The sequence below is a fragment of the Myxocyprinus asiaticus genome, chromosome 50 (assembly GCF_019703515.2).
Source record: "Myxocyprinus asiaticus isolate MX2 ecotype Aquarium Trade chromosome 50, UBuf_Myxa_2, whole genome shotgun sequence".
Lineage (NCBI taxonomy): Eukaryota > Metazoa > Chordata > Actinopteri > Cypriniformes > Catostomidae > Myxocyprinus > Myxocyprinus asiaticus.
The window spans coordinates 17,686,672-17,702,937 of record NC_059393.1 but is presented as its reverse complement, the minus strand read 5'-3'; the positions used below and the strand labels follow the sequence as shown (position 1 = coordinate 17,702,937).

At 38.3% G+C, this 16,266-nt stretch overlaps 1 protein-coding gene across 3 annotated transcripts; it reads left to right on the top strand.

The window, feature by feature from the left end:
• Positions 1 to 594: 594 nt before the first annotated feature.
• LOC127438630 (diphthine methyl ester synthase-like) lies at positions 595 to 16,204 on the top strand. Of its 3 annotated transcripts, none has more exons than XM_051694332.1 (7): positions 595 to 858; positions 5,968 to 6,092; positions 8,965 to 9,073; positions 11,133 to 11,253; positions 13,286 to 13,325; positions 14,844 to 14,947; positions 15,155 to 16,204. In XM_051694332.1, exons 2-7 carry the CDS (start codon positions 5,992 to 5,994, stop codon positions 15,385 to 15,387), a joined length of 708 nt encoding a protein of 235 aa, XP_051550292.1. In that variant the 5' UTR covers positions 595 to 858; positions 5,968 to 5,991; the 3' UTR covers positions 15,388 to 16,204. The 3 variants fall into 3 exon arrangements, with proteins under 3 accessions (XP_051550292.1, XP_051550291.1, XP_051550293.1); XM_051694331.1 differs by lacking the exon at positions 595 to 858 and adding an exon at positions 4,766 to 5,127; XM_051694333.1 differs by lacking the exon at positions 595 to 858 and adding an exon at positions 5,202 to 5,546.
• Positions 16,205 to 16,266: the final 62 nt, after the last annotated feature.

The window sequence follows — 16,266 nt, the reverse complement described above, 5'->3', positions numbered from 1 at the left end:
TGCTACTGGCTGACTGGACTCAAACAAAACCAGGGAAAAGAGAGTAGGGGCACAAAGGGGGATCCCAGGAAGCTGGCATAATTTCCCATCCAGCAGAGAGCTGAATGCCCCTCATACACAGAACCATTACATAATATTGGAAACTAACTTGGAATTTTTGTCAAAATGTATCTAATTTTTCAAAATGTTTTTTTTTTTTTTTTTTTTTTTTCACAGCTTAAGAATACAATGAGGGTTTTCTGGAGAAAATCCTTAACTGGTTTGCTGGTCTACCAGTCAGGTCATGCTGGTCTGTTTGCTGGTTCTAGAGTGGTTTTGGGCACTTGTCAGCTTTGGCTGGTTTAAGCTGTGTTTATTTATTTTTTTCCAGCAGGGAAAAAAGAAAAACACCCCCTATTAAAGTGGGGATATTCCTCTAGCATGCCTGGCAAGTGCGCAAGATCCATGGCAAGTATGCAAGTTCCAGGCACTTCATTCCTTCCTTCTTTTTTTCCTTTCGTCTCTTCCTCTCTTTCACCCCCAATTTTCCCACCATTTGCGGAAAGTAAATTCTCATTAAGAACCAGCTTGTTTTCAGATGCTGGCCTGGTCTGGTTGCCCCAGCAACAAGCTGAGAGGCAACGAGCAGCCCTGGCAGTGGAATGGACAGTACCGGATCCAGAGCCCACAGCGTGAAAAAAAAAACCTCTCTTTGCCAGGCTCCACTAAGCCCATTCTGCATGGCACAATCGGGCTGACGAAGTCCATTCTACTCTTTATAAATGATGAGGAAGCGCAACTGGAGAAGGCCAGGGACAAGTCATTCATTCCACACACACCTCGAGCTGAGATGCACTTAACGCGTCAGTTTAAGCTGAGGTACTGTAAACAACTACGCCTCAATGCATGGCCTACTGTTGTGTTGTCTGCTGTTTTGTTAGTGTAACGAGAGATCAATGTGCAATAGAACTGCAGTGTACTTGTACACATGGCAATAAAGTACTGTATTCTACTCTATTCTACTCTACCATACTCTTTTGTACTCTCCATTACTCTGTTCTACACTCTGTTTCTCTATTCTACTCTACTTCATACTCCATCGCTCTGTTCTACTCTATATTTCATTTCTATATTCTACTCTACACTCTACAGTATTTCTCTATTCTACTCTATTTCATACTCCATTACTCTATTCTATTCTACATTCCATTTCTATATTCTATTCTTCTTTATATTCCATTACGCTACTCTAATCTACTCTACACTCCACTACTTTGTTCTACTCTACATTTCATTTCTATATTCTATTACAATTTCGCTATTGTACTTTACTATATACTCAATAACTCTATTCTACTCTACCCTACTCTACTCTGCACTCCATTTCTCTGTTCTACTCTACCTTACAATCCATTGCTCTAATGTGCTCTACCTTCCTCTACACACCATTTCGCTATTTCACTCTACTTTCCTCTATTCTACACTCCATTTCTCTATTCTTCTCAACTCTACACTCCTTTATTCTACTCTAATCTATAATCCATTTCTCTTTTCTACTCTACTCTATAATTCATTTCTCTGTTTTACTCTACTTTGGACTCCATTACTCTATTCTACTCTACTCAATACTCTTATTTTCTGTTCTACTCTACATTCCACGTCTATATTCTACTCTATACTCCATTTCTACTCCATTACTCTACTCTATACTCCATTTCTCTGTTTTATTCTACATTGCATTCCATTACTCTATTCTACTCTACTCTACACTCCAATTTTCTGTTCTACTCATTACTACAATCCATTTCTATATTCTACTCTACTTTCCTCTACTCTAAACTCCATTACTCTACTCTACTCTACACTCTATTCCCACCCTACTTTACACTCAATTACTCTACTATACTCTATACTCCATTTCTGTTTTAATCTACTTTGCACTCCATTACTCTATTCTACTCTACACTCCAATTTTCTGTTCTACTCGACTCTACTTTCCTCTGCTCTACACTCCGTTACTCTACTCTATATTTCCACTCAACTTTCCACTCAATTACTCTACTCTACTCTATACTCCATTTCTCTATTATATTCTACTCTATGCTCAATGTCTCTATTCTACTCTACACTCCATTACTCTTTTCTATTCTACTCTACGCTCAATTTCTCTATTGAACTTTACATTCCATTACTCTATTTTACTCTAATCTCCATTTCACTATTTTACTCTATACTCTATTTCTTTATTCTACTCTACTTTATACTCTATTACTCTATTCTAGTCTTCTCTTCATTAAATTTGTATAATGTATTCTACTCTATACTCCATAACTGTATTTTACTCTCCTCTCCATTTCTCTATTCCACTCTACTTCACTCTACACTCCATTTATCTATTATATTCTACTGTTCACTCCATGTCTCTATTCTACTCTATATTCCAATTATATATTGCACTCTTCTCTACACTCCTTTATGCTCATCACTCTACTTTGCTCTACCCTCTATAACTCTATTCAACTCTATTCTACATTCCCTTACTCAGTTATACTTCACTTTACTATACAGTCCATAACACTATTCTACTCTACTATACTCTACATTCCATTTCTCTAATCTTCTCTACTTTGCTCTGATCTACTCTGCACTCTGTTACACATCTCTACTCCATTCAACAGTCCATCACTCTACACTGCCCAACTCTACTTTAACCTACCTTACTTTACTATATGTTGCCCTACTCTATTATATTCTACACTTCTCTATTCTACTCTACACCACTCTTTTCCAATCTTATTTACTCTAACCTATCTTACTCTATTCCATTCTACTTTATTCCACTCAACTCTGTCCTACTCTACTTTATAATACTCTATTCTACTCTACTCCTCCGTGCCTTCTGTAGAACACCATTCTAGTCTAATTAACTCTTCCATACTCTATTTGAATAGAAGAGAGTAAATCAACTGAACCAGATAGACATAAATAATTATGATTATGTGTTTATCAGCTAGTCGTAAAAGCCTGGTGAAAAATCAGAAATCTGTTTGTTTGACTTCTCAGTGTAAGTTCAATGGGGTGGAGACCAGATGGTCCACAAGCCTTAAGGGCTGGTAAGCCTTATATTTAGATTAAGGACCTTTGACTGCAGTCTGTGTTCATTCATTACAGGTATCAGCTGCGTCTAACAAAAGGTCATCACCCTAATTCACAGCATATTAACCTGCAAATAAAATAGGTCAAGCTCAAGGTCTGCTAAACCATGATTATTAAGTACCATGGATTTACCCTGACTCACATTATGAGTCACAGTTGAACCCTGTGGTTTTACAATTGTCTTCTCTTTGCCTTCACTTTTTCTCTTCCATTCCATGGGTGGTCTTTTCCCAAATACAGGCACTAATTATCAAGACTGTTAAAACTCAATTAATAATCACTTAGTGTGAAGCAAACAGCATTAGACAATCTTTCCACTCAATACCATGGTGGCTTCAAACAGTCCCACTCACATAAGTTCATTATTTGCCCATTTGGCTTTGTCTCAATACTAACAAAGCCAAATGTGCATTCTACACATTGTTTAAAATCTGCATGACATTATTTCTTCCATGGAACATAAAAGGGGATGTTAGGTAATATGTTAGTCTCGGTCACCATTCACTTTCATTGCTGTTTATCCATACAATTGTGTGTTGTCTGAAAAAAAAAAAAAAAAAAGTAATATGGGTTTAAAATAATATGAAGGCAGGTAAATTACGACAGAAATTAAATTTTGAGGTGAACATTTTTTTTTTTTTAGGTCTTTTTTTATTTATCACTATATTTAATGCTTTATAAAATAAACTCTGTATTGTAGCTGTGTTCTTTCTGATGGTCTTTATACAGAGCGTTATTAAGGTTTATGCTAGTAGTTCCCCATTCCAAGTTATCCAAAGAATTATGATAGGGTCAATAAATTATCTTGAAAAGCATAATGGAATCCATAACATCCAAACATGCCATGTGCAATGCTGCATATTATATAAATCAAAAACATAGAAAGTCATAAATAGTTATATGGTATTTGGGAAAGACTGCACATCTATCCTCATAATGTTTCTCTGCAACTTGAGATTGAAATTGATGGATTTACAGCGCTAATACACAGCAAACAGTTAAGTAATCAAGGAAACAGTTAATATAACTCTGTGAACACACCAGTGACCCACACTTTTGCATGTAATTAAGCAATATGACTGAACTTGCATAATGTCTAAACTTATTGTTTTTGGTTTAATGAGGCTTAATCCTTAAAAATGGAGGAAGCAAGAATTTATTCTTAATCAATGTAAAACATTTGAGGTATGTGGCAACAATAGATCAAGCAAAGACATGAATGTGTTAATTGAATGTGCTAAAAAAACAAATGCAGCAGAGAAACACAAACAGAACATAATATAAACATAATAAATTATATATTACAATACACACACACACACACACACACACACACACACATATATATATATATATATATATATATATATAATATTATATTATATTTAATAAAAAAAAATTTTTTTATATTATTTGTAAGTTTAAATGGGTTCTTAAGCAAATATGAACTGTCCAGAGCTTCGTAATCACAATTGATTGAGCTTCTGAATGTGTACTCCTTGTTCACCCCAGCCAGTTACAATTGGTAACTGCTTGTTTTGTTTCAACGGCAACCACTCAGTTAAAAACCGCGACATTGTCGTAAATTACTCTACAATTTACGGCAACCGGTTGTCAGTTCCTCCTTATGGTACCACATGAGTGCAGCTGACAGCTATCAGTGATGCATTTAATTCTGCAGCCTGAATAAGATATTTTAGGAACTACTTTTGTTTTAGATAAAACAAAATAAACAACTGTATTGACAGACATTTGTTTTACATTTCTTTAAAGGGTTTATAAATGCCAGTAATATTGTGATTAGCTTTTTTATAGCGAGGTGTAACTGTGCAGTCTGGTCTCTTCGGTGATTTAAAGATGTTGTATTTTATCGGTCTTGGTCTCGGTGATGCTAAAGACATCACTGTCAAGGGTTTAGAGATCATCCGACAGTGCAGTCGGGTTTATTTGGAGGCTTACACGTCCATAATGACCGTCGGGAAAGAAGCGTTGGTATGTGGATGATCAAACAGATAGTATCTAAAGCATGACAGTTACAGTTTAGATCCATGTTTTGATGAGGATCATAAAAATGCATGTTGAAATATTGCAGTGTTTTGTGATAAGACTTCAAATGCAAAGACAATCCAAATCTGAAATCTGTATTAAAATAACAGTTCACCACCCAAAATGAAAATTCTCTCATCATTTACTCACCCTCATGCCATCCCAGATGTGTATGACTTTCTTTATTCTGCTGAACACAAATGAAGATTTTTAGAAGAATATTTCAGCTCTGTTGGTCCATGCAATTCAAGTGAATGGTGACCAGAACTTTGAAGCTCCAAAAAGAACATAAAGGCAGCATTACAGTGATCAATAAGACTTCAGTGGTTTAATCCATGTCTTCAGAAGCGAGATTATCGGTGTAGGTGAGAAACTGTTCAATATTTAAGTCCCTTTTTTGCTATATATTTTTTTACTACTTCCACATTCACACTTCTTTTGTTTTTGGCGATTCACATTCTTTGTGCATATCGCCACCTACTGGGCAGGGAGGAGAATTTATAGTAAAAAAAGGACTTAAATATTGATCACATATTAAATGGGTGCATGACCGGTGCTGGAGCTTTGCCCACCTAGATTTTCCTTGTTTTTCCACCCTAAAGATCAAAATGCCTGCAAAAGACCACATCCTAGTTCCGGCCCTGTAAGGAAAGAGAGCGCATATACTAACAAAACAGTCAGTACAAAACTGAATTACATTTGTACAGTCTGTACTGACTCTAGTCACGTTATCATCTGAGATATATTGCACTCAGGTTCATGGTGTCATTGTGTTCTTGATGTTAGGAAGAGTATTATGGGCGTGAGCTTATGCTGGCAGACAGAGACATGGTGGAACAACAAGCAGATGAAATCCTAAAAGGAGCAGATGTCAGTGATGTGGCATTTCTGGTGGTGGGCGATCCTTTTGGGTAAGTGAGACTTCAGTAGCCAGTCTCCAGTTTCTTTGAGTCTTATATAATCCATTTTTAATTTTGGCTAACTATCCCTTTAACTATAATGTAGTCACAATATAGTCTTTTCAGACTTTAATTTATGAGGTTTCTGTGCATAATTGTGCTGTTTGGTTATGTGCTATAATAATTAATTATTATTTGTACTATTTAAAGGGATAGTTCACCCAAAAATGAAAATTCTCTCATCATTTACTCACCCTCATGCCATCCCAGATGTGTATGACTTTCTTTCATCTGCTGAACACAAACAAAGATTTTTTAGAAGAATATTTCAGCTCTGTTGGTCCATACAATGCAAGTGAATGGGTGCCAAATTTTTAAAGCTCCAAAATCCACATAAGGGTGACATAAAAGTGCTTCAAAGGTTAAATCCATATCTTCTGAAGCAATATGACAGGTGTGAGTGAAAAACAGATTTTTCCTTTTTCCTTCACTTTTACTTTCTCCTTCTTCAGTTTTTGACGATTGACATTCTTCGTGCATATCACCCCCTATTGTGCAGGGAGGAGAATCCATGAGAATAAAAAAAGGCTTAAATATTGATCTGTTTCTCACCCACACTTATCATATCATGTCTGAACACTATGATGCCTTTATGTGGATTTTAGAGCTTTAAAATTTTGGCACCCATTCACTTTCATTGTGAGGACCTACAGAGTGGATCTGTTACGTATTCTTATACGTAGCTCAGGCTTTTAGGAAAGCTGTAGTATTGCTGGCCTGTAACTTTAAATATATATTAGAGAGGAAAGATAATAAGTGGGTGAGTCTCAGAAATGTAACCGCATCAGCTCAATTTGAAAAGAAAAACATTATTTTTATGACAATAAAACAACATTTTAAAAATGCCCTGATTCTTGTTAATGTAATGCAAAAAAATCTAATTCTTATTACGGTAATTAGAGACAACAATGTTTTAAATTACATCAGTGTACTTTTTTTTTTTACATTTATACTGAGTTCACCAAAAAATGAAAATTATCGCATCATTTACTCACCCTCATGCCATCCCAGATGTATATGACTTTCTTCTGCAGAACACAAATTAAGATTTTTAGAAGAATATTTCAGCTCTGTAGGTCCATACAATGAAACTGAATGGTGACCAAAAATGTTGAAGCACCAAAAGCACATAAAGGCAGCATAAAAGTAATCCATAAGACTCCAGTGGCTAAATCCATGTGTTCAGAAGTGATATGATAAGCGTGGGTGAGAATCAGATCAATATTTAAGTTGTTTTTATACATTCAATCTCCACTTTCACTTCCACATTCTTCTTTTAATTTGGGCAATTCACATTCTTCATGCATATCGCCACCTGCTGGGCAGGGAGGAGAATTTATAGTAAAAAAAAATTGGACTTAAATATTGATCTGTTTCTCACCCACATCATATCACTTGTGAAGATAAAGATTTAACCACTGGAGTCTTATTGATTACTTTTATGCTGACTTCATATGCTTTTTCTAGCTTTAAAGTGCTGATCACCATTCACTTGCATTGTATGGACCTTCAGAGCTGAGATATTCTTCTAAAAATCTTCATTTGAGTTCTGCAGAAGAAAGAAAGTCATACCCATCTGAAATAGCATGAGGGTGAGGAAATGATGAGAGAATTTTCATTTTTGGGTGAACTATCCCTTTAACTCGACATTGACTTGACAGGAAATTTAAACCTATATGTAGCTCAGGCTTTTAGGAAAGCTGTAGTATTGCTGGCCTGTAACTTTAAATGTATATTAGAGAGGAAAGATCATTTTTGGGTGAACTATTCCTTTAAATATATGTATCACTGTCATTACTTTTACTGTTGTTAAATACAAAAATACTGTAATACAGTAAATAGAATCTAATGAGAAACATCATTGAGAATAATGTTAATTACAAATAAATCTAAAAGAAAAACTCAATGTCCGGATGCATTAGAGTAAGGAGAATTGAGGGGAATATATGGTTAATTGTCATGAAAATAATAATAATATTTTTATTGAAAATAATGTTTTCTTTTTGAGATTCTCCCCTGTAGAGTATTTGTATGCATAGAACAATTCACTCTTACTTAAAGTTCCTCACAAGTTCAGAGTTACTTGGCCAATACACTCTTTTCTGATTTTGATAATGCCCTCAAGTTGAGTGAAGTCCACTTAAAAGCATGCATACCGCAAAGTAACCACAAGTGTAATGTATCAAAAACAAACATTTATCAGAAACCATATCTACAGTCTAATAGACGGGAAATAATGGAATGATTCCCATCACTCTGACTATTTGTGCCCGAGGAACCACTGAGAAACACCACAGTGTGGTTGAGTGGCGATGTCCCGGGGTTACAAGATATCGGTCTTACGAGAAGTTGGATATGGACGTCTGGTACTTTGCAAATGCTCCCGAAGTGATGAGCTGATTACGCCATGCTTTCACGTCTGGGTCACTTCATTTGTAGTCACTGTTAAGCTTTGCACAGCATTCAGCTCTAGCGTTTTTTCCATCCAAACCAATGAAACCCACATAGCGGGAGGGGGAAGGGGCTCCAACAACTCATTTTCCCTCACTTAAGAATGTGCGGGTTTAATAAAGTTGAATGATTTACTACAAGATCGCAAAGATAACCCTTTTTGGTGCAGTTTGGACCACTTCCATGTTATAAACAGTGCAGCACAGTAAGAATTATGATGTAGCATTTTCGATAAGTAGTCTTTCTAAGACATTTTTCTGCTTATTTACATGTTTTTTAGCCTATAGGTCATTTCAATGATCTGTGGTTGGAGCTTGGGTTGGACGATAGACCGCTATGTGTGCATAAACTTGCCTTTTTTGCTTCTCTCCAGTGCCACAACTCATAGTGACTTGGTCCTTCGAGCGTTGAATGCTGGGATACAGTATCGCGTTATACACAACGCCTCCATCATGAACGCGGTAGGCTGCTGTGGATTACAGGTAGGCTTAGGCTAAGAAACACCTCCCTAATAGCTCTGTTCCAAGATCTAGTGTAACAATTAAGATACATACCTTTTGGAGTAGCCTTCAAGTTGTGAGGGCACTTAAAATGCTGCTTTTGTAGGCAGCTTACTAGATTTGGAATAGGGTGATTGTCACCATGAACAATAACCTTTTCAGTTCTTCACTGAGCTTTCAGGAGAACGTACTTCTCCTTTGCCTGCTATTGCTAGGCATTCATGGCTAGTCTCTGGTGAGAATGATCAAACAGCATTATGGCCTTTGTGCCAAAGATGTCCCAATGGAATCTATCAACGAAGCCTAGTGGCCATCAATAACAGCCCCCTGTATTGACCTGTCAGGGCATCTTTGTGTACCCAGAGGCCCCAGCTGCCCGCCATGCACACCATGCTGCCCCAGGCCCTCGGGGGCCTCTTCAACAGATCTCAGACCAGCGATGCCCTTTCTAATGGGTATTATTTAGATGGGGAAAGCAGATCCTAAATCAGAGCAAATAGAAAACTTTGGCACATCTACCACAGCTGCCACTCTCAGCTGTAGACGGATTTGGTAGGTTAACACACACTTAGCAGGACGGTCATTAATGTTACTGTTTGGGTGCAGATCGAGACACACTAATTGGAAGCAATCAACAACCTGGGCTGCCACAAAAATGTTACCAGTAAATAATAACACAGACGAGACTTTCCCCGCCCCAAGCGCGTGTTTTTCTTTGCCACCATCTGTTGCCTACAACACATCTGATTTTGTTTTCAGAGACAAGGGAACAAAAATGAAAGTTCTATCATCATTTAGTCACCCTCATCTATTATATTCACTCATACAACTTTCTATCTTTTGTGGAACACAACAGGAGAGTTTAGGCAGATTGACAGTTTTAGTCACCATTGACTTTCATTGTATGGAAAAAAGATGCAATAAAAGTGAATAGTGACTGAGGCAAATATCTCATTTTGTGTTCTATGGATAAAAAAAAAAATCCATACAGGTCTGGAACAACAGTCTCTGTACATTGCATTCATTTACTTTTGTTTCAAAGTTATAAAATGAAAAAAATGAGATTATATTTTGAATGTTGTTGAGATCACATTTTTTCCCCATACTGATGGTTGATGTGAACATTAACTGAAGCTCCTGACCCATATATGTATGATTTTATGCACTGCAATGCTGCCACATGATTGGCTGATTAGATAATCGCATGGATGATTGTTGGTGCCAGACGGGCTGGTTTGAGTATTTCTGTAACTGCTGATCTCCTGGGATTTTCATGCACAATAGTCTCCAGAATTTACTCCGAATGGTGCAAATTTTATTTTTTTTAAATCCAGTGAGCGGCAGTTCTGTGGACGGAAATGCCTTGTTGATGAGAGAGGTCAACAGAGAATGGCCAGACTGGTTCGAACTGACAAAGTCTACGGTAACTCAGATAACCGCTCTGTACAATTGTGGTGAGAAGAATAGCATTGCCGCTGTTTTGGCGGCACGAGGGGGACCTGCACAATATTAGGCAGGTGGTTTTAATGTTGTGGCTGATCGGTGTAGGCCAATAACTGAAAAACATTTCAGACTGAAATACAGTAAGTTGCATCTTAAATTCATCCCCTTTAAAGCACTGTTGCTAAAAAACTAAATCTGCATAAACTCATTAGCTGAACTTACTAACTGACTAATCAACCACCCTGACCTGTGTTGGGGCATGTCACATCAGTAAATGCTTTATGGGGTCTATAGGACAGAAAATAACTGGTAATGAGTTCTTGCACTGCAATGACACTAATTTGTTGTGTCAGCTGTGCCGAACTCCAATGTTTAGAATGATGTCATGCTTTCTGAATAACAGGAAGCACCTTGTCGGTGGCACTCAGAGTGACCAATCTGCTGTTGCGCTCACAACACTAAACAAAACTGGACTACTGAAAATGGGCTTCCTACTTTCAACACACTGACCCACGCAAAAATGACTAGCTACTGTTAGACCCCTTTTTTATGGATGTAGGGTGAGTAAATTAAAGTTGAATGTGATTCCTCTCCTTAGCTGTACAACTTCGGGGAGACCGTATCCATTGTCTTCTGGACAGACACATGGAGACCTGAGAGCTTCTATGATAAGATCACAAAGAACAGGGATATGGGCCTGCACACGCTGTGCCTGTTGGGTAAGAATTTTGTTTACACCTTCATGTGACCTGGCTCTCCGGTCTGTCCCTTAAATCCCACACGTTTGTTGTGTCTGTAATGGTCGCTACAGCAGTGAATGTGTCAGTCAAACCAGACTTCACCCAAGGGACTCGACAACCCCCCCGATTTTGAGCAAAACCTCAAATAGCCATTTCCCCTCAGGTGCACATTAAACTTGGACCCAACGCAAATGTACTAGGGAGGCAAAAGAGCAAGTGTGTCTCCCTGGTGGGGGGTATTTTTGCACAATATCCCCCAAAGGCAGATGGTCGCAAATAATTTTCGTTTCGTTTATCTGCGTGCCATGGAGGTTTAGGACCAACATAAACCCCCACCTTCCAAAGTACCAGTGGGATTTCCCAGTAGAAGCCATCTTTGCTAATGAATGTTGGTAAAAACTTAGACGCCTTGTTGGGGGTCAGCTCACATTGGCTGGTGTGCCCTGAGCGGGAGGGGCTGGAGTCCCCAGGTGTATGCCAGCTGAGGATAAATACAGAGTCGAAGAGCAAAAACGAGGAGCAAAATAAGCAAGAGGGGGATCAGTGATATTAACCTCATTATTCTAAAGCAAACAGAGAGAGGCGGGGATTGGACACCTCCCCATTCATCCTTGGCCGCAAGAGCGCTTATCTAACACAATAACCCGCAGACACAACAAAAGCACGCACAGACATTCTCTCATATACATAGACAACACCACAGTGACTATACACTGCATCCATTCATCATACCTTTGCTAACGAGACATGGGCTATTAGTCAGACTGAATGAATGGTCAGTTTATTTCCTGATGTTTTTAAATTAAATCCAAAATAAAATCAGATTTCCACAATTAAAATTTAGCCTGATACTGTGTCTACAAAGGATGTTTTAGGCGTGTTGCAAAGTAAAAAGATTAGATTGCTCCCATTATAATCAACAGAAAAGTCTACACTAGAAGCGCCCATTGCAGTGCGTTAAAAAAAAAAAATGCCTTCAGCTGATGAATAACATGTTTCTATTTTTAAAGTGTTGCACAGTTACTCGAGCAATTTTATTTTCATCGTCCAACTGAATACAATTTTATAAGCAAATATCATAAATTGTTTATGAATTTATGTGTTATATTTATATCATTTCTGACCATTACGCCAAGCATGCTCATAAGGTTAAATAGTTAAATCCTTGTTTTTAGCCATATTTACAGGTATAACAATTTGCTGAAAATTCACTAAAATAATTTTTGATACCGTCTTGAGTATGGTAAGCTATCTGTGCCAAGAAATCCCAAGTAGGTATAGCTGCAGGCCAGAGACCTCCAAATGGGGGTGGAATCTCCAATAGAGGATAGGGTTACTCCAAAAGGGGGCGTGGTTACTCCAAAAGGGGGCGCCACTTCCACTCATGGTTAAGTTTAGGGAAAGGGTTAGGTAAGGGGCTCCTTATATCTTTAATGGCGGTTTGGAGCTTACGCATCTTTTTGGAGCAATGCCTGCAGCTATATCCTTCTCAGAAATCCAGGCCGGGAACGGTTTGTAGTCATACTGTACTGAAATTTCTCATTTGGAATTGCCACTGGAACCATTACCATTCTCTGAACCATTTTGCACGATGGTGGGAAAGCGGCTAAAAATTCTCTCATTTTACTGTTGCTGAAGTTTTGCCTCGAGCTCTTTGCTGATTGGTCCATTGTTTGTGAACATTCCGAGGTGACTTTCCACTTAAACGCTTCCAGTGTAGACAGCTTCGAGCTCGATGCAATACAATGCGACGTTGGTCGCTTCCAGTGTAGAAACAGTGTTAGAACATGACTGATCATGATTTGTAGATTTGCTTTTGCTTTGTTCTCAAAGTGGGGCCCCTCTCAGGTACAATCTGAAAATGTACTTTTGCTCCAGACTGTAGGGTGAACAACCCCAGATGGAGGGCCGACATACAATTTATGATGTGACAGTTACGTCTAGAGAGGCCTAGTTTATAAAACCCAAGCTTATTTTATCATACAACACTTATTACTCCTTTGTTTCACAGATATCAAAGTCAAAGAGCAGTCCATGGAGAATTTAATGAGGTAAGACCTTCTCACTCTCTTAATTTTTTTGTACGGGTGGGGTTTGGGTTCCACTGATTTATATCAAGTCTGGGGTACTTTCTAGGGAGGGGCTTTGGATTGATTTGTGGTTTATTGCAGACATTCACTTAAAATTCATACATGCAAGTTGCTGGATGCCAAACTGGTTGAGTTGGAAAAAAATAACAATAAAAACCAGGGCAGCTTGTTTGACTTGGACGTATGATCTGTTATCATGAAGCTTCCCTGGGCCGCTTCCAAAACGTCTACTGTATAATGTTTCCATCCAGAGCTTTCAGAATTTTTTTTATTTGCAATGTGAATCTTTGTCCTCTACTTTCAAACTTGAACCTTCATTCCTTTCTAAAACTGTTTTCTCAGCTTCACTGGGGTTCAACTTGAAATATTTCTCATTGTAGAAGACGGTTGTTCACTCCTTGCTCTATCTGTTTTGTCTTGTAATCTTCTCCTCCCCATGGTTGCACACTTGTATATCCAATCCACATAAACCCAAATGAGTTTGTGTTATGTATGCTATAAGGAAAGGAGCATTTAGGACTGGTGCGTGCTCCCCTTGTTCAAGGCTGGAAAGTGCTAATGTCTCCCAGATTTATTGGCACTGTTGTACCATTACTCGGAAATGGAATAACCATATGCTGGATGATTTTGGTCACAGTCAAATGCTTGTCCAGTGAGGTTGGTGCCCTTCACTGCATGGAGGGGGAAATGGCCCCAAGAAGAAATTCAAAGCATACAGTATTTCCAACTTCCTTTAGTTGACTAATTTCATCAAAGACAGCCTGATGGTCAGTTAATGGCTAATGCACCTTAAGTGTGCAATGCATCTCAATCAATGCAAAGTATAGTACTTCAAAGTTCAGATGTAAATTGCATTATGGATAACATCAGTGGAAGCATTAACGGAGAGCAAACAGGCCACCCACTTGCTCAATGTAGTGTTATGGGACTACCTGATGCTTAAGTATCTAATAACAGGCAAGACTTAGTGTGTTTACATGCTCACCAATAAGCTGAGAACTACCAAAAATCATCTCATACTAAAAATCCAGTATTGCAAGAAAGACACATTGTCATGATTGATTTCAAATCATTTTATGATTTGATCATCTTCAAAATTGGATTATGATCATTTTATGATTTGAAATCATTGGGCTTTTATCTGCTTTTGACGTCAAAGCATAAACAGTCATGCGCACAACACACATTGGACAAGCTGGTAAGAAAGCAAGTAGAAGTGATTACATGCAACATGAAATCGGAGTAATGGACAAAAATCTATGCATACTGATCAATTTTTGCTTAAACCATTTATGACTGTACCCTGATAAAGAATGATAAACAGGTGTAAGATCGTGCATGTAAATGCTCTCACTATTTGCGAGTCTATTACAGGATAATTCAAAGAAGACAAGTTAAAAGAATAGACATTCAGTGCATCAGCAGTTCTTCCCCTCACTTTAAATAGTCCTGAGTTTTATTCATCCCATCTCTTTCCAGGGGCCGAAAAATTTATGAGCCCCCCAGGTACATGACCGTCGCTCAGGCAGCTGAGCAAATTCTGGAGATACTGCAAAACCGACAGGAACAGGGCGAGGAGCTAGGTAAGAACCCTTGTAAACCCTTCTGAATTGCTTGAGAACCAAAATGATCTTTGTCGTAAAACTATCTGGACATCTAGCCAACTCAGAGTCTGATGCTACAGACTGGCAAGCATTGATGGAAAATTGGATTACTTGTGAATGAAAGCTTTGTGATGAAAAAGTCGTAATTATTGCATTTCGCCGTTTATGTTCTTTGTTGTAATGCAGCAATGACTGAAGACACAGTGTGTGTCGGCCTGGCCCGGGTTGGAGCCGAGGACCAGGCCATCCGTTCTGGGACACTACGTGAGTTGGCCTCCTGTGACCTGGGAGGACCACTTCACTCCATGATTATCAGCGGACACCTTCACCCTCTGGAGGTTGACATGCTCAAACTCTTTAGCAGTCCAGAAGGATTAAAGACCTTGAAGATGACTGATAGTTCCACATACGTTTCTTGATGTCCAAGAGGCTTAAAGGAGCAGTGGTCATCAAGAAAATGGTTCCCTTGTCAGAGTTCCTCTGGTGTTTCAAAGGGTACAGAGGAAAGTGCTTCAGTAAGGGACATTTGTGGTGTACAACATCAGAGGGTAGCCCAGAGCTGCAGGAGGGTCAGGAGAGCACAAATCTGTTATTCCAGATCAAATTTGACCACTTTAACCTTCAAGCATCAGTCAGGCCAGGGTTGCATTTCATTACGAGAGATTTGGGTTGGGAGTGGACTAATTACTTTAATGTGTGGCAGTCATGTTTGTGCTGTCAAAAAAAAAAAAAAAAAAAAAAAATGGAATTATATCCAAGGAAATGGAAAGGTTATTGTGGAACCATTGCATCTGGGTTGCATTAGTGCCTCTGAAAATCGACCTTTTTGTAAAATTGGCAAAATTTGTCTGTACTACATAGAACTTTCTCAATGAAGATGTAAATATGATAAAAGTGAATTTCAGACTCTTTTGAGCATGAACCTGCCCATGTCATAATGGGCAAAGACAGAGATCGATTTTTGTGCAATAAAGACTCTCATGTCACTGCCACCGATTATGTCGAAGCCTGACGAAGTTTGTTCATTGAATTGCGTAGAAAATGAGCAAAGTTTTTGTCAGAAATAATGTGGCTCTTTGATTTATTCACAGCTACTGATTTATTTCACAAACATTTACTGGCCCCTGACTTAGGAGTCAAGGTTATGTACCTTGAAAGCTGCCATAGCAAAACTTAAGGTGGCATGTTATGTATTTATGTAAGCTAATGATAATCTTTGTTTGAAAAGCATTACAATTTTTCAAACATGCCTAATCTTCAGACGACATTTTAAGTTGTGTACTGGTATATACTGGTCC

Coding starts and splice junctions, on each gene's coding strand:
- LOC127438630 (XM_051694331.1), top strand. CDS start 4,993: ATGTTGTATTTTATCGGTCTTGGTCTCGGTGATGCTAAAGACATCACT. Junction 11,254..13,285: donor GCACACGCTGTGCCTGTTGG/GTAAGAATTTTG, acceptor TTTGTTTCACAG/ATATCAAAGTCAAAGAGCAG. Junction 13,326..14,843: donor TCCATGGAGAATTTAATGAG/GTAAGACCTTCT, acceptor ATCTCTTTCCAG/GGGCCGAAAAATTTATGAGC.